Below are 26,920 nucleotides of genomic sequence, written 5' to 3'. Positions count from 1 at the left end.
CACTTAAGAAGCTAGTTAAAAAGTAGAAAATATCCACATTTAAAAGCTGAAAAATGACAGAAAGTAGAAAATATTCACATTTAAGAAGCTGAAAAATGACAGAAAGTAGAAAATATTCACATTTAAGAAGCTGAAAATGACAAAGTAGAAAATATTCACATTTAAGAAGCTGAAAAATGTGAGAAGGTAGAAAATATTCACCTTTAAGAAGCTTAAAATGACAGAAACTAAAAAATATTCACATTTAAGAAGCTGAAAAATGACAAAGTAGAAAATATTCACATTTAAGAAGCTGAAAAATGACAGAAAGTAGAAAATATTCACATTTAAGAAGCTGAAAAATGACAGAAAGTAGAATATATTCACATTTAAGAAACTGAAATGACAGATAGTAGAAAATATTCATATCTTTATTTTCTTTCAGAAAATGCTAATGCTAAGTGAATTCAAGTCGTGTGACATTAACCAGAACTTGCTAACATGTCAGCAACTCCATTTCTATTTATAATTCAGTATTTCCATATTACTGACTAAAGTTTTTTTTTAAACCACTTAAACCACTCACTCTCCCACTGCTGCCTCATCCACTAAGTTCACATGTGTCATGAGTTCAGCTTTTGAAATCCTTTGTTCAGATTTGTGTCAGTGACACAAAGTGATCACACGAGGCAGCAGAGGACCAGCAACTCCTGTGTCCCTGTGAGCTAAAATCACTAGAGTTTCTCTATGGACTTTGGTGTGGTTTACAAAATTGAGTTTGGAGAAAAGTCTGTCTGACAGTGAGATCATTTTCACTTCTCAGCGGTTTCTCAGCAGCAGGGGGCGCTCACATCTCTGTTTTATATTCAAGCAGACATTTAAGAGAAAAAAGCCTCAGCTATCCTGTGAATAACCTTTCCTCTTTTCATGCTGTAAATCTGAAGTGAATAACTTTAACTAGTTCTGTCGAGACATGTGGGGAGACGACAGCACGCTTTCCCACACTAAACCACACCCACCTTTCTGTGTGTGTCTGTGTGTCTGTGTGTGTGTGTGTGTGTGTGTGTGTGTGTGTGTGTGTGTGAGACCAGCCTCTCCTCTGCCCCTCTCCGAAATGACATTAGTCACTGCATGCAAGCGCACGCATGCACACACACGCAAAATGAAAAACATGACTTGCCTAAATGAAGCTCCGCCCCCCTGCTGTCTGTAAAGAAACCACACCTTTAGACAGGAGCAGGTTCTGACAGCTTCCTGATCCCTCGTCAGCTCTCCTGCATGCTCAGACACACACACACACTCACTGTGTGCACTTTACTAACATATTATTGTGGCCTTGAAAGTGAACGACTGTCTGAGTCACTGCTGCCTCCATCACTACGTTCTAATGTCTGATTTTGTTACTTCAGTGTTTGATATTCTTTGTTCAGATTGACCTCAGTGCCACAAAGTGACCACACAAGGCAGCAGAGGACCAGCAGCTCTGTGTCCCTGCGAGTTAAAACTTTGTTTTTGTGTGATTACGTATATATTTTAATGTAAAGCTTCTTTAGAAGCATGCATGCATACGCTCAAAGTATTCTACTCCATTTTTTGGTGTAATGTTGCAGCGCTACAGCACCACTTACAGGCCTGGCATACGTACTGCAGGATGTAGACGTATTTTGGCCGGGTTATTTTGTGCATGAAAACGTTTTAAAAGTGAACAAAGTTCCGTTTCCGTGTGAACAAGGCCTGAGAGTGAGCGTCTGTGCCTGGTTCCCAGCAGCAGGGGACGCTCACAGCATGGACTATTATGTCAGAACCTCATAACAACCAAATATAGAACTTTCCCTGTAAGTTATATATAATAGCAGTTTGTTTTAAACCCACCAGCACTAATTACAGTCTAAAACATGTTGTTTTCTTTTTACTGTTGTTTATTCTTTGCTCACTGGGAACCTTTTAAAATGTCATTTTGGCAAAAAACAAAATGAATGCAGCAGATTGAAGGTTGAAAGCTGAAACTCCAGCTGTTACCAAACCTTATATGGTCTTCATCTGAGAGGAAAAAACGTTGATGTTGTTTTAACAAAAATCCAAAGAAGCACACGCAACACTACAGCACACATTTTTGACAACGTTCTCTGGCTGTAACTAACAATTGTTTGCATAATCCATTAAATCCAATATGTGGGTCTGGACCCTCAGATGTGTCGCAGAGATTTTTCGGCTTCTTAATTGTGAATAATGGCATTTCTGTCATTTTCAGCTTCTTTAATGTGTATATTTCTACTTTCTGTCATTTTTCAGCTTTTAAATGTGAATATTTTCTACTTTCTGTCATTTTTCAGCTTCTTTAATGTGAATATTTTCTACTTCTTCATTTTTCAGCTTTTAATGTGAATATTTTCTACTTTGTCATTTTTCAGCTTCTTAAATGTGAATATTTTCTGCTTTCTGTCATTTTTCAGCTATTTAAATGTGAATATTTTTTACTTTCTGTCATTGTTCAGCTTCTCAATGTGAATATTTTCTACTTTCTGTCATTTTTCAGCTTTTTAAATGTGAATATTTTCTAATTTCTGTCATTTTTCAGCATCTTAAATGTGAATATTTTCTACTTTCTGTCATTTTTCAGCTTCTTAAATGTGAATATTTTCTACTTTCTGTCATTTTTCAGCTTCTTAAATGTGAATATTTTCTACTTTAATTTTTCTGTCATTGTTCAGCTTCTCAATGTGAATATTTTCTACTTTCTGTCATTTTTCAGCTTTTTAAATGTGAATATTTTCTAATTTCTGTCATTGTCCAGCATCTTAAATGTGAATATTTTCTACTTTCTGTAATTTTTCAGCTTTTTAAATGTGAATATTTTCTACTTTCTGTCATTTTCAGCTTCTTTAATGTGAATATTTTCTACTTTCTGTCATTGTTCAGCTTCTTTAATGTGAATATTTTCTACTTCAGCTTCTTAAATGTGAATATTTTCCACTTTCTGTCGTTTTTCAGCATCTTAAATGTGAATATGTTCTACTTTTTGTCATTCTTCAGCTTTTTTAATGCGAATATTTTCTACTTTCTGTCATTTTTCAGCTAATGTATTTTCACTTTCTGTCAGCTTCTTTAATTTTTTAACTTATTTTCAGCTTAAATGTGAATGTGAATATTTTCTACTTTCTGTCATTTTTCAGCAATCAGCTTCTTAAATGTGAATATTTTCTACTTTCTGTGATTTTCAGCTTCTTAAATGTGAATATTTTCTACTTTCTGTCATTTTTCAGCTTCTTAATTGAATTTTTTCTGCTTTCTGGCATTTTTCAGCTTCTTAAATGTGAATATTTTCTACTTTCTGTCGTTTTCAGCTTCTTAAATGTGAATATTTTCTACTTTCTGTCGTTTTCAGCTTCTTAAATGTGAATATTTTCTACTTTCTGTCATTTTCAGCTAGTGACGTCATTTCCACGTCAACACTGATCACTATTTCTCAACAGTTTATGAACCAAACAATTATTTGACAGAATAATGGTTAGTTGCAGCTCTAGGTTCTTCTCTCTTGTTTGAGGTTGAAGGTTTAATTCTCTGTCAGGAACATTTAAAGTCTGCGGTGTGAACTCACAGCCTGATTCTTACATGTTGTTGTGGCTTTTGTCTCCCCCTGCTGGTGCTGCTGCAGAACTATCACAGTTAAAATTAAACAATTTAATGGTTTTTGTGTTGTCATAAATCCGTGAGTGAAGCCTGTTGAGACTATTTGAAGTGTGTGAGTGAAATAAATGTTCTATTTTCTTCTGCTCAGAGATGTGATCTGAGATGTGATCACTTTGTGTCACTGACACACTGGATTAATAATTTACAGTGTCAGAGTTAAACAGTTCTAAAATAATCCTCTGTAGTATGAGTGTAACTGAGAGGACTGAATTCTTTTCTCTTAAGAAGCAGATATCTTTAACTTGTTTGGGTCTCAGCGGGAGGAAACCATGGTTTAGAGATCTCATTGGTAATTTGTCTTAGTTTACTGTTTTAATTATTTAATCATTTTAGTTTATTTCCTGCACAATATCCATGTATGTGAACATAAAAAGCTTCCACTGGAGACGAACGTCTGCTAATGAAACGATGAGGAATGTTTTTAGGTGGAGAATTAAGTTTTCTCCTACTATTTCTTAGAGAATTTGAGATATTTTGAGGCTTCAACATCTGTTTTTATTGATGGAAATCAACACGTTATTGATTATTTACTGATCAGTTGAAGGACACTTTCACGTCTCTCCACATCTAGGGCTGCAATGATGAATCAGTTACTAAAATAATTGCCTAATGTTTTGATAATTGATTAGTTTGGTTGTTTTATTTAATAATTAAAACCAGCTTGTGTGATTTTTCAGCTTCAGCTTCAGAACATCGTCATTAATTAAACAACAATTCATCAGGGATGTAACCGACAGATTAATCATGTATGAAAATGCATGTTACAGGCAGCTGAGATACAGGCAGCTGAGACAGAGCTGTGATCAGAGAGTGAATTAGAATCAAATGTTAGGGATATTTGATTAATCACTCTACTTCTAATTATCACGTCCCATCTCGCTATCATGTCCCACTTGTGTTCAGTGTTACCTGTAATGTTTGACAGAGCTGTCAAACACACAGACTGTGTTGGAGGTGCAGGTCTCAGCAGGTCTCTGCGGGACTGACGTCCCTCCTCCTCCTCCTCCTCCTCCTCCTCTGTTGTTGAGGTTTCCAGGTGTGTCTGTGTGTGTGTGAGCTGTGAGGTCAGTGCGGACACTGTGATTTGACAGCAGGAATGTCACTGTGCTCAGGAATGTGCTGGTCATAACTCTGCGCGCACGGTTCACCTCTCTCACCTGAAACATGACTGCTCTGATTGTCTGAGAGTCTGATGAAGAAGCTCTTTGTCAGGAAACCAAATATCTGTCTGTCCTCCTCGAGCAGGCGGGGTTATTTCCAGCCTCTCTCACTGATACTGTACACCAGCCTTTCTCAAACTGTGGGGCGCGAGCTCTGTTTCCTAACTAAAGTTGAGCAGGCAGAAGTTTTGGTCTCGCTGTGACCCGGGCTCCTTTTAGTGACGTACCACAGCCAAAGCTGCACTGGTGAGGAGGTTTGGAGAATAGCTCATAGCTCAGTGTTGGATTGACAGTGAACGTGGTAGTAAATGAAGAAAGGTCTAATCAATAAAAGAGACACTCTGAGATCGTTCACCCAAGTTCCGTTGGTAAGCCACCGCAGCTTTTCAAGAGGAAACTTTATGTGGTTTAAAAAAAACAAATAACAAAGCACAGCCAGCTTCCTGCAAGGTTCACACAGAAACCACACACAATCACAGAGGAGCTCATACTGTCTGCTGCTCCAAATGTATTTACTGTTATAGTTATAATTGCACATTTCATATTTTTTTGGAAAATTTATTTCTCAGGAATCAATACTGAGGTGATTTGTATTGCTGAAGAAAAAAAAAGTTATTTGCACAGCAAATTATTGAAAGAAAAGTGAAACGTTTGTTGTGATATTGATGTTTCTTTCAATAAATGTTATACTTGACACGTTATTACAATTTGGTGAGAGGCAGGGCCCCGGGAAATTCCTCCCTCCAACAGAAAAAGTTTGAGAACTTCTGCTGTACACAGACTGGATTTATTTAGCCTAATGGACATAAATGAAGTCCATTAACAATAAAGCAACAGAGTTGGATTGTTTTTTGTCATAGATTTGTTAGTTGTTTGGTCCATAAATGTTCAGAATATGGTGAAAAATGTACAAGAATATGTTCTTCTGCTGACGAACTGAGACACAAGGAAAAACAGATTTTAACCACGTCATAAAAGAATGTGTGAATAAAATCTACATCCGTTTAAGTCTACAATATCTTAAGAACATGTTCACGTCTTTATGTCACTGTCAGATAGACTTTTCCAACAGGAAAGTGAAGTTTGTGAACCACTCACTCCCACACCAAAGTCCAGAGAGAAAAAGTCCATCACTAAGTTCTAATGTCTTATTTTGTCTCCAGTGTTTGAAATCCTTTGTTCAGATTGACCTCAGTGACACAAAGTGACCACACGAGGCAGCAGAGGACCAGCAGCTCCTGTGTCCCTGTGAGCTAAAATCACTGATTTTCTCTGTGGACTTTGGTGTGGGAGAGTCAACAGAATATTTGTTAAATAGTTGTAACATGTTTTTGAAATGACTGGTCATGGCTCGGTGGTAAATGCATCATCATAACCAGCATAGATGTGTTTTTAATAGTTTGTTTGTTCATAAAGTGGTGAGAAAAAGACTGTCACTGTGGTTTTAGTGTTAGACATGAATCAAAAAGTGTTAAAATGCTAAAAACATTGTCAAATAGAGTCAAGATTCTATAAGATTAGCTACAGATGGATGTAGATTGAGATCTCAATGTGACTTCATATGAATTTTAAATGAAAGCACATTTTTATTGAAGCACAAACATCTCAAATGACTCACTTCACTAAGTGACATGTAAAACAGATCATGAACAGTCATCAGTCAGTCAGTCATCATCTAACCGCTTTATCCTCCACCAGAGGGTCGCGGGGGGTGCTGTGCCAATCTCAGCTACATCGGGCGATAGGCGGGGTACACCCTGGACAGTTCAGATCATGAACAGTAGATTATATTTTATTTTGCAGTGTATTTCTAGTGTAATTTACAGTGCACTTTATATTGTATTTACAGTGTATGTATAATGTAATTTACATTGTATTTTACAGTGTATTTATAGTGTAATTTACAGTGTATTTATCGTGTAATTTACAGTGTATTTTATAATGTTATTTACAGTGTAATTTACAGTGCATAGTGTAATTTACAGTGTAATTTATAATGTTATTTACAGTGTATAATTTGTTATTTACAGTGTATTTACAGTATCATTTACAGTGCATAGTGTAATTTACAGTGTATCTGCGGTGTAATTTAATAATATTATTTACAGTGTATCTACGGTGTAATTTATAATGTTATTTACAGTGTATTTACAGTGTCATTTACAGTGCATAGTGTAATTTACAGTGTATGTACAGTTTAATTTATAGTGTATTTACAGTGTTGTCACTCAAACTTTTCCACAGAAACAGCCTGTGTTCAGCTTTATATCCACATATATCTCCTATATCAGGGTATAAACTCAACATATATACACATATTATTTATTTACAGAAATATATTTTTATTATATTGTGATATATATTGATATATAACGATGAAAAAGTATATTATGATGAGAAAACAAATAAATGTGGTGAAGTTGTCATTTCAGACACTTAGGTCGGTGTTTCCATGTGTGATAACGATAAAGAAAAGCCTGAAGCCTCACACACTCACTCACTCACTCACTCACTCACTGAGTCACTGGAGATCACGTGATCACCGTGTTGTCATAGTAATGGTAGAAGTGCACGTCTGCCTCACAACGGGGGAAAGAGGAAAAGAAGTGTCCGGCATTTCATCCCCTCATTAGCATATTAGACCCTGATGAGCCAATGAGACGAGGCGAGGTTACGGAATACTTGAAGCCGACTGGCTGTGACAATAGCCTTCCTCCTCCTCCTCCTCCTCTCTGGGGTAAAAACCCCTTAATCCTGAGGGAAGTCTCCCCCTCTGTGTGGAGGAACTTAGTTTCAGTTAATGGCGAGTGTGTGGTTGAGTTGTGAGTCAGCATGTGTGTGTGGAGTCTGTGGGTCCGTCTGTGATGCTCCTCCGGATCGTGTCTTTCTCTTGCGCACCGTGTTGTTTGAAGTGTTTGTGGAATGTTTTGGTCTGAACAGCTCGAGGAGCTCCTCCCCCGGCTCTCACCTCACCATTCCACTTTGATTTGATTGTATTTCTTGATTGTGTGTTTGAGCTTCTTCTCCACCCGGATGTTCGGTGAGTTGACGTTAACTTTGCTCACTTCACTTGTTGAGCCTTTGAAAGTTTGGGGGATTCATCTGGTTCACGTGTGACTAAAAGGAATGTTGGATATTTTAGTTAATTTGACCTGAATACTCTGTTATTGTTCTGTCTCATCATTCACGACAAGGTCGTGCTTCATTGAGGTTAAGCCACGATCAACAGGATTATGCATTTCCGAAACAAATGCAAGTTAATCTTTGAGGGGAAAGACATAATAAAGGGATAGTTCAGGGGTTTTGAGTTCGCATAAATATAAGCTGCTGAAGTAAAGTCAGAGCACTTCAGTCACTTTAAGACTATGATATGTTAAGAACATGTTCACGTCTTTAGCTCACTGTGAGACAGACTTTTCCAACAGGAAACTGAAGTTTGTAAACCACTCACTCTCCCACACCAAGGTGAAAATCAGTGATTTCACTGCTGCCTCCATCACTAAATTCAAATGACTTATTTTGTCAATTCGGCATTTGAGATCCTTCATTCAGTGACACAAAGTGACCACACGAGACAGCAGAGGACCAGCAGCTCCTGTGTCCCCGCAGCTAAAATCACTGATTTTCTTTGTGGACTTTGGTGTGGGAGAGCGAGTGGTGTCCTGTTTTGTTCTTATTTCAACTTCAACTTTACATATCTGAACCGTTCATTTAAAACATCTTAGAAGATTTTTGTCAACAAATGCAGAAAAAGCTTTGAGAAGACTGTGAAACATTAGTATTTTTTAACAAAGCTTGACTCGACCTGCTCCACAATGACATGAGGTCAGGAGGTCGTTCACCCACGGTCACCTTGTCTCAAACTCTTCAGTGGTCTGATGACCTAACATCGAGCCAGCGCTGCGTCTGCGTCAAACAAACAGAATAACTTCTCACATTTACAGTTTACACTCAGATATTTTCAGATTGAGACAGATTAAGCTGAATAAAAATGGGACAGTTTCACAAAATGAATTGTGGATTAGAGTTGAGGCTTATTTAGAGGACAAAGAAAAGCCAACGTGGAGCTCAGTCTTCCTCATCCTCCTCCTCCCCTGCGTTTCTGGGGCACTGCTGGCTAACCACACATGGCGCGTGCTATTGGTATGCAAATGAGGCTGGTTTTATTAGGCCTATCGTCAGGGCTACAGCTGGGCCGCCACAGAAATGCTCAGAAAGTGAATCAGTTGGTTGGAATGGGGGCTGGGGGAGGGAGAGTGATCACTGATCAGAGCCACTTCACTTTACTGTGACCTGTACCAACACCCAGGACACGGTAAACATGCTGACTGATTCATTCCACTATTGATTTAAAAAGATATACCTCTGAGGAAAATATTTAAATAGTTTTAGGTATAATTTTATGAGTTACTGCCTGTGTTGTGAGTGCCCTCTGTGAGGAGAACCAGACTAAAATCCTAATTTCACCTTCAGACAGAGTTCTCCAACAGGAAACCACTCACTCTCCCACACCAAAGTCCAGAGAGAAAATCAGTGATTTTAGTTCACAGAAACACAGGAGCTACTGCTTCTCTGCTGCCTCGTGTGGTCACTTTGTGTCACTGAGATCAATCTGAGCAAAGGATTTCAGACGACAAAAAAATCAGAGATTAGAATTTAGTGATGGAGGCAGTAGTGGGTCAACAACTCCTGTGTGTGTGTGTGATGTTAAAATCACTGATTTTCTCTGTGGACTTTGGTGTGGGAGAGTGAGTGATTTACAAACTTAAATTTCCTGTTGGAAAAGTCAGTTAAATAAAGACATGAACATGTTCTTAAGATATTGTAGACTTAAACTGACGTGAGGGTTTTTGTTAAGTGGCTAAACTCAATGTTTTATCACGATAATCTGTGTGAGATGATGATGATGATGCTGCTGAGGTTGTGACCATGTGTCAGTGATGTCCGTGGAGTCTGAGCTGCAAGCTCAGCTGCTCTATGACGTGTGAAAACATGTTGCAACAACACATGCAACCACTAGAGGGAGCTCTCATACAGCAGCCAGTTGCACGTCTGTCATCAGCTCAGAGTTACAGGCGCTAATCTGACCGGGTGTTCACTGGAGGGAGATTAATCAGATTAATCAGGACAGTTTTTGCCAAATTGTAATAATTGGCATCACACTTTAAATCACATTATTAAAAGTTTAGAGTGATTATTGTTGATGTAACTCAATCACAGGATACTTTACTCACACATTTTTGTTCTCAAACATTATAAATAATGCCGTCACTGACACTTCTTTCAGTCAAAAGTTTTCTGTGATTTTCTCAATGAAAGTCTTGATATTTTTGTTTGAATAATCCTGAAAGTGCTTTAATGTCATGAATGCAGGTTTAATGATGCACCCGGTTAGAGATGTCCATATTTGATACCATTTGCGGCATTAGTTCTGTGAAAATTCATGGGGGCTTGTAACTGTAGGGTTGCCGGTTTAAATCCCATCAGATCATAGGCTGGGATACCTCTGAGCAATGTGATTGACTCCCCAGTGATTGCGTCAATTGGACAATTCGTTTTGACGCTGAGCCGGGATAAACCGAGAAGCAAATCACCACCACATCTGCACGAGGAGTGGGCAAAGAAATGTTCTATTTTAGGGGATTTTGATGATGTTGACAATACAACAGTACAATGCCCCAATGGACCAACAAGCTATTTTATCAGTTTGATGTCTTTGTTTTGGAAAACATGACTCAGTTCCAGCACGGCACACTTATTATTCTTCTCCATCAGTGAGAGAACCTGCTTCCTGCTTCCTGCTTCCTGAGCGCCGCGTGCGACACAAGAATCAAAGCCGACAAAGTCCAACTGTAGATCAAAGTTAAAGACTTAAAAATCCTGAAAACATGTGTTAATCTGCAGCATTTAGCAAAGGAAACGTCTCAGATGTCAATGTTTCACAGAGAGACAGCACTGCTGAATCATGACCACGTTCACGGACTGAAGGACAAATCTTTTTAATGATTCACTTGAAAAGCGTGAAAAACCACGTCACCATGCTGTGATGACTCCGCCCATGTTGGGGAGGAGCTATGAAGTCATGAAAAACAAAGTAAACCGTGTCGTGACGAGGCGTGCTGGGACTGTAGAGTGGAACGAGTTACGTCTTTAACCGTCATGTCTTCTTCTGTGACTCTGTGTGTGTGTGTGTGTGTGTGTGTGTGTGTGTGCGCGCGCGCCCAGGAACATGAAAATGGTGGATATAGTAGCTCAGAAAATGCCCTCAGAGAATGACGTGCATGTGGCAAGAAGCTTTCTCACCAAGATTTTGCGAAGTTCCATGAGGTACAGTTGTGTGGCTTCATCGTAGAAACTCCTCCTCCTCTCTCCTCCTGTCACTCATCATCATAATAACAATAATAACAATAATAACAATAATCACCTTCATTCCTCTGTGGTTTATTACCTGCTCTCACTGTTCATATTCATTCATATTTGATGTGTGTTGCTATGTTGTGTTTACCTTGTATTGTCAACAGAGGGAGAGTTGCCACTTCGACGTAGATTAGAAACATGTGTGAATGTAAACGTGTTTGTAAAGACGCAGGAAAATCTGCTTCATCTGTCAAACCTTTAGTTTTCATACATGGACGTGCACACACATCACACATCACTTTCTCTAAACCAGGTTTGTTTGTTTTTTTGCACGTCTCTGCAGGCGGAATGAACCCATAAGCAGGCCTCACTCCTGGCACTCCACCAAGTTCAACGAGAACCAATCAGAAGCTGCCAAAACACAGTCTCCGCCCCCACCAGTGTGGCACAACAGATATGATGCAAGGTAACTGTGAGAATGTGTTGATTGTGTGTGACAGAAGTTTCTTAACGACATTGATCGGAGTGAATGAAGGTTAAAGGGACATTGTGGTTGTATGAGGAGTCACCAGCTCAGGGAAAACATTCAAAACTAGGACTCTTAAAGCCAAAGTGACAAAATCAGACATTAGAAGTTTGTGTGTGTGTGTAGCTTACAAACCTCAGTTTCCTGTTGGTAAAATATATTATTAGTTGAGTGTTTGTGTTGAGAGACTGGCCATTTTGGTTCTCAGCTGCAGGGGGCGCTCACAGAGCAGTCAGCAGTCTCAGTGCCTTATTTAACCACACTTCAAAACTCCTACTCCTACTCCTGCTCAGTGGGTAAGACCGGTACCCTATGTGCGAAAAACATCATGGTCGCAATGGTCGCAAGTTCGATTCCACCCCTCGCTGACTGTACTCAATTCCATTGTAAGTCGCTTTGGATAAAAGCGTCTGCTAAATGACATGTAATGTAATGTAATGTACTCCTAAATCTAACTGTAATGACAGATGCATGGTTTTTAGATACACATAGATTCTAAAGCGTCAGAGAATGATGAACTCTGACTTTATCATTGTCATTAACTTCCAGCTCGTCCTCCGCTGACCTGTCGTCTGGCTGGGAGCAGACCAACCTGCGCCGAGTGTCCGACCAGTTCAGCTCTCTGGGCAGCATGGACAGTCTAGAGCATGTTCCACATCCTTACACTGCCGGTCAGCTCTCGCCTGCCAAGTCCAACAACAGCATGGAGCACCTGGGTGGAGGGAAGCGGGACTCAGCGTACAGCTCCTTCTCCACCAGCTCAGGAACTCCGGACTACACGCTCTCAAAGAGCAACGCCGCCTCGACGGAGAACGTGCTCTACAAAGTCAGCCAGTGGGACGCCGGAGGAAAACACGGCAGCAGAAACAGCCACGGTGTGGCAGAGGGAGGCAAACAGGACGACAAGCTCATGTACTTTCAGATGCCGGGTTCTGAGGCTCTGCAGACCGAGGACCCGGCCGGCTCCCGACAGTCCTCCTCCAATAGAAGCAACTTTGGACCTGTGTGGCATGTTCCTGAGAAAAAGAAGAGCAGCGCCTCCCCTCCACCGCCTCCTCCACCGGCACGCAGGGACAGTTTTGCTGCGACTAAGGTTCATGAACGGGGGCTCGTGATCACCGAAGAACCCGAGTCACGCAGCTCGTCTGAGGCTAACGCAGAACACCTCCGCAGCCACAACCTTCCCCTGAAAAACCAAGGCAACCACACCCAGTTTGGCCTGAACAAGCAGTTCTCCACATCCAGCAGTGACGTTCTTCAAAGTCAGCCCCACCATCCCAGACACCACAGCGACAAAAGCACTTTTTACTCGCCGCCGCGGCCAACATCAAAGCCTCAGAGCGCCAGTGGCTACCAATGTAGCACACAAGAACCGCCCACCAACCAGAGGAGGAGCTTGTCTGCCACAGCTGCAGAGCAGAACAGTGACAGCAGCTCACACAGCCGCTACTACTGCGTCACAACGTGTCAGCCCACGCAGACACACCCACAGCTGATGTCAGGGAAACCAGAGGAGAGGCGGAGCTTCAGTGGAGCAGAGAGTGGGAGTGAGCGCAAATCTGTCAGCCCGCAAACGACCAGCAAAGCCAAGTATCCTCTGCCTCAACAACACGGCAAAGACAGTAATGGATACAACAGGCACCATGTTCCAACTGTACCAGAAATCTCTGATGACAGGGGGCGCCAGAGAGGACAAAATGCACAAAATGCGGAAATCCAGAACTCGAGTTTCCCGCCGACACGACCATCTGAAAACAGAAGGTCTCTCCCGCTACAACCCAGAGATGTCCCGCAGGACGTCCGCAAGATCAGTGCCCACGCCACGCCCATGCTGCACTCGCTGTCTTTGGACGCCGCAGAGCCGTGGGAGAAACCCAAAGGCTCCGCCTCTGAAGAGTCTCCCGACAACAAGCAGATGAAACGTAACGAGCGCTTCGCCACAACGCTGAGGAACGAAATCCAGATGAGAAAAGCGAAGCTGCAGAAAAGTAAGAGTGCGGCCGCGCTTCAATGTGCTGAGGATGAGACTGAAGAAGACCAGGACGTCTGGAAGTCCACCCCAATGTCTCCTGACAGTTCCTTCACCAACATCTACAAGGATCACCTGAAGGAGGCTCAGGCAAGGGTCCTCAAAGCTACGTCTTTCAGGAGGAAAGACCTGGAGCCTGTCCTCGGGGAGAACTCTGCAGCAGAGTCTTTGCCGAGCTACCCGTCATCAGCGCTGGGTCGCAGAGATGTCCCCCCTTTGCCGACACTCTCTGAATTAGCATCTACTAAATCAGGTCCTGCTGCTGCGCCGGTGACTCGCATCGGAGGCCGGAAGCGTTTTCCTACGGAGAAGAAAGTCAGATCGTTCTCTGAGCCGGACAAAATCCACCAGGTCGGCGTTTCTTGTCATGAAAATACAAGCTCCTCCTTAGACCAGCAGATGCTCTTATCACAAGGTGACAACCCAGGATTGTCCAAACACTTGTCCTCTCACAGCCATGAGGACCACGCCTCTGTCACGGCAACAGGAGACGCGGTGAAAGGACTCGGCAGTGACGAGGACGCGCAGACACACAAGCAGTCTGTCCTCGACCAGCAAAGACTGGGCACCTTCGCCGAGTACGAGGCAAGGTGGAACCCTCAGAAGAACCCAGCGGAAACACGGGCGTCTGGGAGGTACCGCTCAGCTGATGACATCCTGGAGACCAGACCAGAGGACAGAAAGAGTACCAGCTGTGTGCATGAGAGATCCAGATCCTCGCCCTCTGCTGAGATCTACGGGCAGGTGAGGAGCATCATCAGATCTCAGAACATCTCAACACGACTCCAGAAAACATGTCCATTCCAGTAATGCAGAGAAAATGTTGTTTTTAGACGAGGTTCTGACACAGTGTCAGCGCCCCCTGCTGCTGAGAACCAGGCGAGCAGTCAACTCAACTCAATTAAAGACTTGCCTAATAAAATCTACATCGTCCACATGTTCACGTCTTTATCTCACTGTCAGACAGAAGGTTGTAAACCACTCACTCTCCTACACCAAAGTCCACAGAGAAAACTAGTGATTTTAACATCACACACACACTGCTGCCTCCATCACTGATTTTAGTGTTTGAAATCCTTTGTTCAGATTGGCCTCAGTGACACAAAGTGACCACACGAGGCAGCAGAGGACCAGCAGCTCCTGTGTCCCTGTGATATTAAAATCACTGATTTTCTCTCTGGTCATTGGTGTGGGAGAGTGAGTGGTTTACAAACTTGAGTTTCCTGTTGGAAAAGTCTGTCTGACAGTGAGATAAAGACGTGACGTCCACTGACAGATTTCATGTTGTCACTGTGTCTCTGGCTGCTTCTCCTTCTACAGGAGTCAGAAAAACTTTTCAAACAGTTCAAAGTAGCGTGAAGCCCTGGAGGAGAGTTCACATCTCCTTAAAAACAAATAGACTCACTGAAGTGAATGGAGCAAATATGAATCCATGTTTGTACTTGAGGACACGCCCTCAGCTTCAGGAAGTCACAGAGGAATGAGCCTGATGTTTCTCTGTGGAAAACCACACAGATCACACAGTCACCTGTGAAGCTCCTTCATTATTATCATATGTATTTGTTTTACATTGTATTATTTTACATTTATATAAACTTTATTGACAGACGTTTCCTGTTTCGAGCCGATCGTCTGAGGGTGAACCTGCTGAGCTGCTCAGCTCTCCTGCTCGGTGAGTTCACTCTGTTCACTCTGTCACTGTAAATCATCTGTCAGTCATGCTTTCACTACAGTGGAAGACCATTTTATAAATATTTGCAGTTATTATTTATTAAGCTTTCTCTGATTTTTTCAGCTTCTTAAATGTGAATATTTTTTGTTTCTCTGATTTTTTTCAGCTTCTTAAATGTGAATATTTTCTAGTTTCTCAGATTTCTTTCAGCTTCTTAAATGTGAATATTTTCTAGTTTCTCAGATTTTTCAGCTTCTTAAATGTGAATATTTTCTAGTTTCTCAGATTTTTCAGCTTCTGTGAATATTTTCTAGTTTCTCAGATTTTTTCAGCTTCTTAAATGTGAATATTTTCTAGTTTCTCAGATTTTTTCAGCTTCTTAAATGTGAATATTTTCTAGTTTCTCAGATTTTTTTCAGCTTCTTAAATGTGAATATTTTCTAGTTTCTCAGATTTTTTCTTAAATGTGAATATTTTCTAGTTTCTCAGATTTCTTTCAGCTTCTTAAATGTGAATATTTTCTAGTTTCTCAGATTTTTTTCAGCTTCATTTTCTTTCAGCTTCTTAAATGTGAATATTTTCTAGTTTCTCAGTTTCTCTTAAAGTTCTCAGATTTTTCAGCTTCTTAAATGTGAATATTTTCTAGTTTCTCAGATTTTTTTCAGCTTCTTAAATGTGAATATTTTTTTCAGCTTCTTAAATGTGAAGATTGTCTAGTTTCTCTGATTTTCATATAAAATGTTGCAGGAATTGTGACAATGAAGCAAAAGTCAGGTCCACTCAGTAGCAGTAGACATTTGCTTTGACTGAAAATAGAAGACAAATGTACAATCCAGTGAAGAGAGTTCTCACCTGGAGACGAACACCAGCACAGAAGTCCTCTTTATAATGACATTGTGATTATGATTACACTCTTTATTTGATCTATTATTTTAGTGTAAAACTAACACATGTAACTCTCTTAAACCACTTTTTATTGAAATAATTAAAATAAAATGTAGAATGAAGTGTTTTTCAGTAGCTGGTTATTTACTGTTAAAATATTTCTTCTATTATTTGTTATCAATTAACAGTTCTACTTTATCAGATGGAGGAAAAAAAGACATTTGGCTCAATATATGGGCCAAATATTTGGCAACAAAACTCACAATTCATGGCCCAGATAACCTGCAGAACCTCAGACTGTGTCCAAAACAGACAGGACAGACCATAATATTAACCTGACACTGCAGCATCTGTCCAGTCGAACAACCACAGTGAATGACAGAATAGTCAATAAAAGCTCACACAAGGCAATCAAATACATGTAGAAATAAGTTAATGGGTAAAAGTAACAACAATACAAATAAGACGACGTCAACAACTGAAACAGTATCAAAGGCCGAGGAAAAGAGAAGAGATTTAAGAGGTGGATGAGAGTGTTTCTGTTTATTTTAAACATGTTTAACATCTACAACGACAACACATTTACATATCGTCACATGTTTGAAGAGCAGTAGGCATCACAAGTATAAACTTCTATGTTCCTGTTACACACGACTCACTTTATCTCCTCACTATGTTCTTAATGAGAACTTTTCTGACCATTTCCATCGCTGTCCTGGATTAAACTGCTGCTCTTCATCCTTATATTTATTTAGTATTTGTATTTTCTATATTCTTTTTTTTTTTTTACTCTTTTTTAAAGTTTTCCCTGGAACACTGCATTTTTAAATTTAGCTGTGATGTGATGTCCTTCAGTGGGAATGCCCCCCAAAAACCAACCTAAGCCCCGCCCACTGAACAAACACAGGTTTAATCCACTTTATATACACAAACACAGGACTGGTTCATCATGTTAATGCTGGGAATTCACAGCTGAGCTGAGTTAAAGAGACAGTCCGTCTTTTAGTTGGTATCATTGGAAGAAGCATTGACATGTAGTCCAAAGTCTGATTATAGTCAGACTAAGACAATAATTCAGTTTTCTTGATGTCATGTAAACACGTCAGCCCAACTATAATGGAGCTAGTCTTATAGACTCAAGACGTGAACATGTTCTGAAGATATGGAAGACTTAAACTGATGTGGATTTCCTTTGTTAAGTGGCTCACCAGCTGTTTGTTAGAATGTTACACACTGAATATCCTGAACTATCCCTTCAAACTTTAAACTGGAAAAGTCTGTCTAACAGTGAGATCAAGACGTGAACGTGTTCTGTAGAACGTGCTGCAGTGTGTGATTTATTCTTCTGTGCAGACTTGACTTTGACTTGGAAATGAAATATTCCTCTTGTGTCTGCCAGCTGAGCACTTCAGCAGCAGCAGAGGGTGGAGACGTGTATGTGTGTGTGTGTCAGCAGCAGCAGCAGCAGCAGCAGCAGCGTATGATTTCACAGAGCTGCAGATGATAGTCTTCACTGCCCGGCCGTGTAATTAAGAGCTTTCTGTTGTGTTCCTCAGGTTTTCTGACTGTACAGACAGAGAAAAGCAGGCGGAGTTTGAATGTCTTTCAGCTCCACCCGCAGACGGAGCTGCTGCTACTGCTGCAGAGAACCACACACCCACGTCTGCATCTCACAGCCTCACACAGCCGCCGTCCACGCCGAGGAAGAAGCCTCCACCTCCCAGATGCTCACATATCAGTGAAGCCTTCACCCACAGCTCCTCCAGCCCGGAGGGTAGCTCCGCCTTCAACCCCACCCACCCCGCAAAGGCAGACTGTGAGCAGGGCAAAGGACACGGGGCAGCACCTCACCACCCTGCCTCCTCCTCCTCCTCCTCCTCCTCCTCCTCCCGCAGACACTCTAGGCCGAGCAGCATGGAGGAGCGACGCTCACCCTCTCCTCACTTCTCACCACAGAGACTCAGCGACAGGCCGCCCGTGTCTCTGCAGGACCAGGACGCCAACAGGTTCAACCTCATTCTTCTTCTTGTGTGTTCAGAATATCTGTGCAGCGGTGAGAGTTGTGTCAGCGACTCATCTCCGTCTTTACGCTGCTTGCACAAAGGAGCTTATTGAGGAGTCACTGCCTCTGTAGCATCAACATGTGAGCGCCATCAACGCGCAGTCAATTACAGGGATTCTGTAAAAAAAACAGGGTTCAGAGGAAGAAGTGCAGTTTAAAGCTGATGCAGATTGAATTGGTATCATGTGATTATTACAGCGTCTCAGCAGACAGGGTGAAACTTTAGAGGCAGAGTGGAAGTCTTCAACACTCATCGATGCCACTGGTGACATGAGCAAAACTGATTTCATCCACTTTAGCCAACAAGACTCAAAGACTCATAAAAGCACTCACTCTCCCACACCAAAGTCCACAGAGAAAGTCAGTGATTTTAACATCACACACACACACAGAGTGAGTGAGTTTTTCACAAAGTTCTCTTTCCTGTTGGAGAAGTCTGTGTATTTCCCTTTAAATCCTCACATGAGTGGAATAGCTGACACGTGTGTGTCTTGTCTTTGTCTCACATTTCAGGATGGATCATGTGATCGAAAGTCCAAACTCTGCTTTGAAGAAAGTTCCCATCAGGATCGTCCACTCAGAGGGAGTCCCTGAGAAAGAGAATTCTTTATTTCTGCGTCATGGTGACATCCCTGCTGCTGATGATGCTGCTGATGATGCTGCTGATGAGGTGGAGCCTCCCGGTGGAAACAGACTCAACAGCCTGGCAGCTGCGAGACACGACTCTGTCTTCTGTGCCTTCAGTCGGCAGAGAGCGTCTGTGGACACTGTCCTCGCTGCTCCGACTGACGACACGCACGTGACCAACAACAGTCTGCCGCCGCCTCCACTCACTGATGAACCCGCCACCTGCAGCAGGAGGACTGAAGACCAGAAGAGGGAGGAGCTGCTCAGAGACATCATGGGAAAGGACAAGTCGTTGGCTGACGTCCTGGATCAGAGTAAGATGAAGACGACCATGGACTTGATGGAGGGAATCTTTCCTGAGGGCGAGCAACTGCTGGAAGAAGCTCAGCAGCGCAGGAAACTCCCGACGAAGCAGAGCGTGAGCCGACTTCCAGAGGAAAGGTCAGGATTTATCATGAAGCTGCAGAACAGAACAGTATAAATCACTATGACTGTATATTAACATGATTCATACATTTGTCTTTCAGGGAAAAGGAGGAGAGTGTGGCAGCGGCTGTCACCATGGTAACCAGCTCTGCATATTACAGCACATCTGCTCCCAAAGCTGAACTCCTCAACAAGATGAAGGACATGCAGGAGACAGAGGACAACTCTGAGGAGGAGCTGGACATGGACCTGTCCAACAAGAAGGTAACACCACACAAACACACACACGATTAGAATTGTAATGTTTAGAGGGATAGTTCAGCCACTCACTCTCTCACACCGAAGTGACTTTAGCTGGCGGGAACACAGGAGCTGCTGGTCCTCTGTTGCCTCGTGTGGTCACTTTGTGTCACTGAGGTCAATCTGAAGAAAAACTTTCACTGATTCTCTCTGTGGGGTTTGGTGTGTGAGAGTTACTTGTGTCTCAATCTGAGCAGCAGGGGGCACTAACAGCACTGTGACAGTGACACACTTCAAAAACCTGAACTAGAGTTAGAAAATGTATTTTCTGTGTTTTTTATTTATTACATTCTATTATTTTCTCACACCGTATGTTATTGTGGGTGTGGTTTCCCTGTAAGTCCTCATAGGTTTCTAACACAACCTCACTCATTTTTATTTTATTAGATTTTTGTATATGTGTGTCAAAATAAGTAAATAATAAAGTAACCAAACGTAACATAATCAATTTGTGATAAAACAGTAGTGATGACACTTAAACTGTGCCACTTTAGTTTGATGAAAGCTCTTTGAGCCATATGTAATAGAATGTACCCCTGGTATTTTGCAATGTTTTTCCTGCAGCAGGAGTTGATCGACAGCCTGAGCAGGAAGCTGCAGGTTCTGCGTGAGGCTCGTCAGAGTCTTCAGGAGGATGTGCTGGACAACAACGCTCTGGGAGACGAGGTGGAGGTTCGAGTCCAGCAGGTCTGCAAACCCAACGAGCTCGACAAGTTCAGGATGTTCGTGGGCGACCTAGACAAGGTGGTGAGTCTGCTGCTGTCGCTGTCGGGACGACTGGCCAGAGTGGAGAACGCCCTCAACAGTCTGGAGGAGGACGCTACATCTGAGGAGAGGGTGAGTGTGAAAACCATCTGTGTTCAGACAAGGGCTGGCAGGATACCATACCGATACTGATATCACAGCCCCAAGTATCTTCTGAGACCGATATAACAGCCCTAAGTATCTTCTGAGACCGCTATAACAGCCTCAAGTATCTTCTGAGACCGATATAACAACCTCTAGTATCTTCTGAGACCGCTATAACAGCCTCAAGTATCTTCTGAGACCGATATAACAACCTCAAGTATCTTCTGAGACCGATATGACAACCTTAAGTATCTTCTGAGACCGATATAACAGCCCTAAGTATCTTCTGAGCCGATATAACAGCCTCAAGTATCTTCTGAGACCGATATCTTGTGAGACCGAATTAACAACCTGAAGTATCTTGTGAGACGGTATAACAACCTTAAGTATCTTCTGAGTCCGATATCTTGTGAGACCCGATATAACAACGAAATATCTTGAGAGACCGGTATAACCACCTGAAGTATCTTCTGAGACGATATCTTGTGAGACCGGTATAACAACCTGAAGTATCTTCTGAGACCAATTTAACAACCTGAAGTATCTTCTGAGTCCGATATCTTGTGAGACCGATATAACAACCTGAAATATCTTGTGAGACCGGTATAACAACCTGAAGTATCTTCTGAGACCAATTTAACAACCTGAAGTATCTTCTGAGTCCGATATCTTGTGAGACCGATATAACAACCTGAAATATCTTGTGAGACCGATATCTTGTGAGACCGATATAACAACCTGAAGTATCTTGTGAGACGATATAATAATCTGAAGTATCTTCTGAGACCGATATCTTGTGAGACCGATATAACAACCTTAAGTATCTTCTGAGACCGATATAACAATCTCAAGTATATTGTGAGACCGATATAACAACCTCCAGTATCTTGTGAGACCGATATCACATAGAGTATCGACCTGTACTGATCTTACAGTATGTGCACAGAGAGGTGTGCGATTGATTGTATGGGATTTAACATTTTTCTCTTAAGATAACTAATCCAGTGATTTTAACGGACCAATAAGTGGTATGGTATGGGTTCAGATGGGCAGGGCTACAAGCAGGGGGTGGTTCCTGTTCCTGTTTTGTTACTTCTGAGATCTCTCATGTTTCTGTGTGATTTGGACAACTCTCAAACCTGCCTCATGTTTATAACATGGATACTGCAATAAAATCTGTAAGCTGTGGAAGATTTAAGGAATTCAGTTGTTCATTTTGTGGAGAAATGTGGAGAAAATAGGTCAAATGAAAACTCTCTGTCTCTTTGTTTCCAGCGGACGTTGACGGAGAAGAGGAAGCTGCTGATCCGACAGCACGGCGACGCCAAGGAGCTGAAGGAGAACCTGGACCGCCGCGAGCGCGTGGTCTATGACATCCTGGCTAGTCACCTGGACGTCGAGAGCCTCGCCGACTACGAGCACTTCGTCAAGATGAAGTCGGCGCTGATCATTGAACAGCGGAAGCTGGAGGACAGGGTCAAACTGGGGGAGGAGCAGCTCAAATGTCTGCTGGACAGTCTGTCCATTGAGCAGAGACTCGTCCTCTGAACTCTGCACTTCACCGCTGTGTCCAGCAGAGGGAGACACTGAACCTCTGCTGAACCGTTGCTGTTTTTATTGGATTGTTTTTAGTAATTTATTGTAGCCTTTTTGAATCTTCACAGTATTTTATCTTCAAACTGATCGCGAGTATTTATCGTGTTTTATGTTTAAATCATTTCATTTCACAATATTAATAACGTTAAATTTCGGCCAAATATTTCACTCAACTTTGCAAACTTTTGCTGTGAACTTTTATAAAAAAACAACAAAACTTTTTTACTGTTTTATTTTGAAACACAGATTAAAGAGGAAGTGAATGTTTTTTTTTTTTAAAGAGCACTTGTTTTTCATCACTAAACACGAGAAGCACTTCACCTTCACACTTTAAAGGGAAAGTTCAGGCTTTTTTTGGGGGGGTTAAGGTGTGTTTGATATCCTGGGAGAGTCACCTCCGAGTTGAACATGTTCCAGCTGAAAAGTCTGAAAGAAAACGTACGTTGGGCTCGCTATTGTTCACAACACTAGACAGAAGTGAAATTAACGATAAAAGTAGCAACGTGTTTTTACTACTTACATAAGTGGTAGCCATCTTGGAATGCTATGTCAGGATTTAGATATCACAGGGGCGGGACTACAGGTTGTGAAACTGTTGAAAATCCGTCGGTGTCGGACAAATGTTTAGGACCGCTGCAATCCTGGAATTTAATTTTAATTTCCTGGGAGTGACGTCACCTCTGAGTTGAACGTGTTCCAGTTGAAGTCGGAAAGAAAACCTATGTTGGGCTCTCTATTGCTAGCAAACAGCACTATACACGGTATTTTGCTCACACAAGCATTGTAGCAACATGTTCACGGTTAAAAATGAAACGTGTACGATTAATTTACTGTGCAAAAAATAAGACAGAAGTGAGTTTTTTCAAGTTTCCAACTTCCAACTTCCAACTATAGCTGGAACGCACCAAAGGAGTGTGTTAGATATCGTAAAGTGGGCAGAGAGCTGAGGGGCAGGAGCAAAGCAGGGGGCGTGGCCTGGTATTTAAATCTGGCATCACACTCCAAGAGGTAGAGAGAATGACGACACATAAGGGGGAGGAGCCTGAGACAACCAGCCTCAACCTGATTGGACAAATAGCCAATGGTAAAATTTTACTGCAGTAGCTGGTGTTTGACCACAGAGGGCAGTAGATACACACATTTTGTGAAATTCCTTTGACTTTACACTGAACTGTGAAGATTTTACAAATAACATGAAGTACATTTACATTTTCGCTGGTTTAAAGGGTTAGTTACACTTTTCTATATGAACACACTTGTGACACCTTTAATGTTTGACTTCGGATACACGTGTTTTCTTTCACTCGGGAGCAAAATCTGTTTTAATCATGTGACTTTTATCATGGTAATTATTGCAATATCTACTGTGTTATAATGTTGATCATGAGAACAGGATCAATTGTCAATCGTTATAAATATATGAAAAATGTCTCTAAAACACAGACACACTGGGGTGAATGTTTTTCATCACAAATAGGAAACATTGAATTTACTGAAGTAAAACTATCAAGTATCATGAGGCACAATAAATCACTTCGGCTGTATGTTGGTGAGTTAGACAGTAGGTTAACCTGTCAATTATTAGAGAAAATGATGTTCTCAAACATAAATGGTTCCGTTTGAATGATGTTCTTTGTTTTATGGAGCAAATAAACCAGGAAGTATTCACATTTAAGACGCTGAAAAACGACAAAGTAGAAAATATTGAATTTAATTCAGTTTTATTTGTATAGCGCCAAATCATAACATACATGATCTCAGGTCTGTACATAGACAACATCAAAGAGAGCAGAGAAACACATCAGTTCACACAATGAGCAAACACTAGGCATCAGTGGAGAGAAAAAACTCCCTCTTAACAGAAGAAGAAATCTCTGACAGAACCAGGCTCAGAGATGTGCGGTCATCTGCCTCGACCGGTTGGGGTGAAAGGAAAAATGGGGGACAGTGGAGAGGTGGGGGACAGAAAGGGGGGAGAGAAAGGACAAGAGGGAGATGAGGGAGAGACAGAAGAGAGAGAGAGACCAGGAGCAGATACACAACAACTGTATCAGGTTACAAGTTTATACAGTTACTGATATCGACCTTTAATTATAACATAATAATAATGGTGATGATAAGCGTAGTCTCGAAAACTGGATCTGGATCCTGCAACCTGCATGATGAGAATACAGAGAGAGGGAAGGAAGGAAAGACACAAACGAGGGAGAGAAAGAGACAAGGTTAATGACATATAAAAAGTCATAATCATATCCTGAGTGTGAGAGAGTGAATGTGCGTGTACCACATGTTACGACGCGGCCCGTTATGGAGAGCAGTAACAAGAGATTGAGAATCAGAAATGAGGTGGAAAGGGACAACTGAACTGGTTTTAGGGTAAAGTCAGGCATTTAATTAACGAAAGAAGGGTGCACATGCACAAGAAAACACAACAGAAGGAGGCTGTACAGGTGCTGACAAATAACTAAAACACAAAGTAACATAAACCACTATTTTGTTCTTGAAAAAAAAAGGAACACCAAATAACTAAAGGAGGTCAGCATGCATAAGCTTTACAAACACAAAAAAGCACAAAACAAACAAGCAGCTATCCTGCAAAAGAAACTCAACAAAAGAAGGAGAGACCATCGAGGTACTCTGTGAACTGGTTAAACGTACAAAGATTTAACACACTGGCTAAAACAACTCATATAGTTTCCAGTCAGGTAAAACTAAACAAACACTCAATTTCAATATGCTTTAACCCAACAGTATGTAACCACCAGCAACGCGAACTGATCACTGTCTCACAGCCGCCATGAACTGAGGGCACACAAGCTATTTGTGTTGCAGCTGGAGTTGATTGCAGAGTCTCGATTGGTAGATTCAGTAGATTCACAGCCACACCAATCACAGACGCAGGTGGACAGGATGCAGGAAGTACACCACCTCTGCTTCAGCCGGACCAATCCTCATCAGGGAATCGCACAGCTTGCTTTGCATGCCTGGCAGACTCACTCATGGGAACATACAATGAACATACACTAATCGGCAGCCAGCAGCGGCCGTAACACACAGGAAAATCCCCCAGCAGTCGAGGTCTATAGCAGCATAACTAAGAGCTGGTCCAGGTTTCCCTGAACCAGCTCTAACTATAAGCTTTACCAAAAGGAACGTTTTAAGTCTAACTTTAAATGCAGAGAGAGATTCCGCCTCCCGAACTGTCCGGAGCTTGACAGAAAGTAGAAAATATTCACATTTAATTAGATGAAAAATGAGAGAAAGTAGAAAATATTCACATTTAAGAAGCTGAGAAATGACAGAAAGTAGAAAATACTCACATTCAAAAAGCTGAAAAATTACAGAAAGTAGAAAATATTCACATTTAAGAAGCTAAAAAATGAAAGAAAGAAGACAATATTCACGTTTAAGAAACTGTAAAATGACAGAAAGTAGAAAATATTCACATTTAAGCTGAAAAATGACAAAGTAGACAATATACACATTTAACAAGCAGAAAAATGACAGAAAGTAGAAAATATTCACATTTAAGTAACTGAAAAGATGACAGAAAGTAGAAAATATTCACTTTTAAGAAGCTGAAAAATGTAAAAAAAAAGAAGGAAAATATTCACATTTAAGAAGCTGAAAAATGACAGAAAGTAGAAAATATTCACATTTAAGAAGCTGAAAAATTACAGAAAGTAGAAAATATTCACATTTAAGAAGCTGAAAAATGAAAGAAAGCAGAAAATACTCACATTTAAGAACCTTAAAAATGACAGAAAGTAGAACATATTCACATTTAAGAATTAAAAACTGAGCGAAAGTAGAAAATGTTCACATTTAAGAGGCTGAAAAATGACAGAAAGTAGAAAATGTTCAATTTTAAGAAGCTGAACAATGAAAGAAAGTAGAAATTATTCACATGTAAGAAGCTGAACAATGAAAGAAAGTAGAAAATATTCACATTTAAGAAACTGAAAAATGACAGAAAGTAGAAAATATTCACATTTAAGAAGCTGAAAAATGTGAGAAGGTAGAAAATATTCACCTTTAAGAAGCTTAAAATGACAGAAACTAAAAAATATTCACATTTAAGAAACTGAAAAATGACAAAGTAGAAAATATTCACATTTAAGAAGCTGAAAAATGACAGAAAGTAGAAAATATTCACATTTAAGAAGCTGAAAAATGACAGAAAGTAGAAAATATTCACATTTAAGAAGCTGAAAAATGACATAAAGTAGAAAATATTCACATTTAAGAAGCTAAAAAATGACAGAAAGCAGAAAAAATTCACATTTAAGCTGAAAAATGACAGAAAGTAGAAAATATTCATGTTTAAGTAACTGAAAAATGACAGAAAGTAGAATATATCTACATTAAAGAAGTTGAAAAATGACAGAAAGTAGAAAATATTCACATTTAAGAAGTTGCTGCTCCAACTACAACAACTCCTGCACCATCCACTACGACTGCTCCAACCACAACAACTTCTGCTCCTACCACAACAATTACTGCAGCAACCAGTACAACTTCTACTCCAACTTCAATTACTACTGCACCAACTAATTCACAACTACGTTCAACCACAATCCATCAATCAATCCACAACAACTACCGCCAACTACAAACTGTTCGACCACAACTACTACTGCTCCAACCACATAAATCACTGTTTCCAACTACACAACTACTGCACCAATTACCACAACTACTGTCTCCAACAACTACTACTGCTCCAACTACAAATAACTACTGCAATTCACAATCATCAAGT

At 41.0% G+C, this 26,920-nt stretch overlaps 1 protein-coding gene across 5 annotated transcripts in view; it reads left to right on the top strand.

Annotated features, from left to right (window-relative positions):
- shroom2a (shroom family member 2a) overlaps positions 1–22,406 on the top strand; it is a 40,423-nt gene extending 18,017 nt beyond the window's left edge. For 2 of the 5 annotated variants that reach the window (XM_044043939.1, XM_044043938.1), the window contains exons 4-11: positions 11,530–11,652; positions 12,262–14,485; positions 15,349–15,413; positions 17,855–18,304; positions 18,874–19,428; positions 19,515–19,677; positions 20,278–20,550; positions 21,838–22,406. In XM_044043939.1, the coding sequence (XP_043899874.1) occupies positions 11,530–11,652; positions 12,262–14,485; positions 15,349–15,413; positions 17,855–18,304; positions 18,874–19,428; positions 19,515–19,677; positions 20,278–20,550; positions 21,838–22,110 (4,126 nt within the window). In that variant the 3' untranslated portion in view covers positions 22,111–22,406. Of the gene's footprint in view, positions 1–7,619; positions 7,870–10,756; positions 11,157–11,529; positions 11,653–12,261; positions 14,486–15,348; positions 15,414–17,854; positions 18,305–18,873; positions 19,429–19,514; positions 19,678–20,277; positions 20,551–21,837 lie in introns of those variants that run through there. The other 3 variants (XM_044043942.1, XM_044043941.1, XM_044043940.1) reach the window with 3 other exon arrangements.
- The last annotated feature ends 4,514 nt before the right edge of the window (positions 22,407–26,920 follow it).

The sequence above is a fragment of the Solea senegalensis genome, linkage group LG14 (assembly GCF_019176455.1).
Source record: "Solea senegalensis isolate Sse05_10M linkage group LG14, IFAPA_SoseM_1, whole genome shotgun sequence".
Taxonomy (NCBI): domain Eukaryota; kingdom Metazoa; phylum Chordata; class Actinopteri; order Pleuronectiformes; family Soleidae; genus Solea; species Solea senegalensis.
The sequence above is the reverse complement of the archived record's forward strand: the minus strand, read 5'-3'. Positions and strand labels throughout refer to the sequence as shown.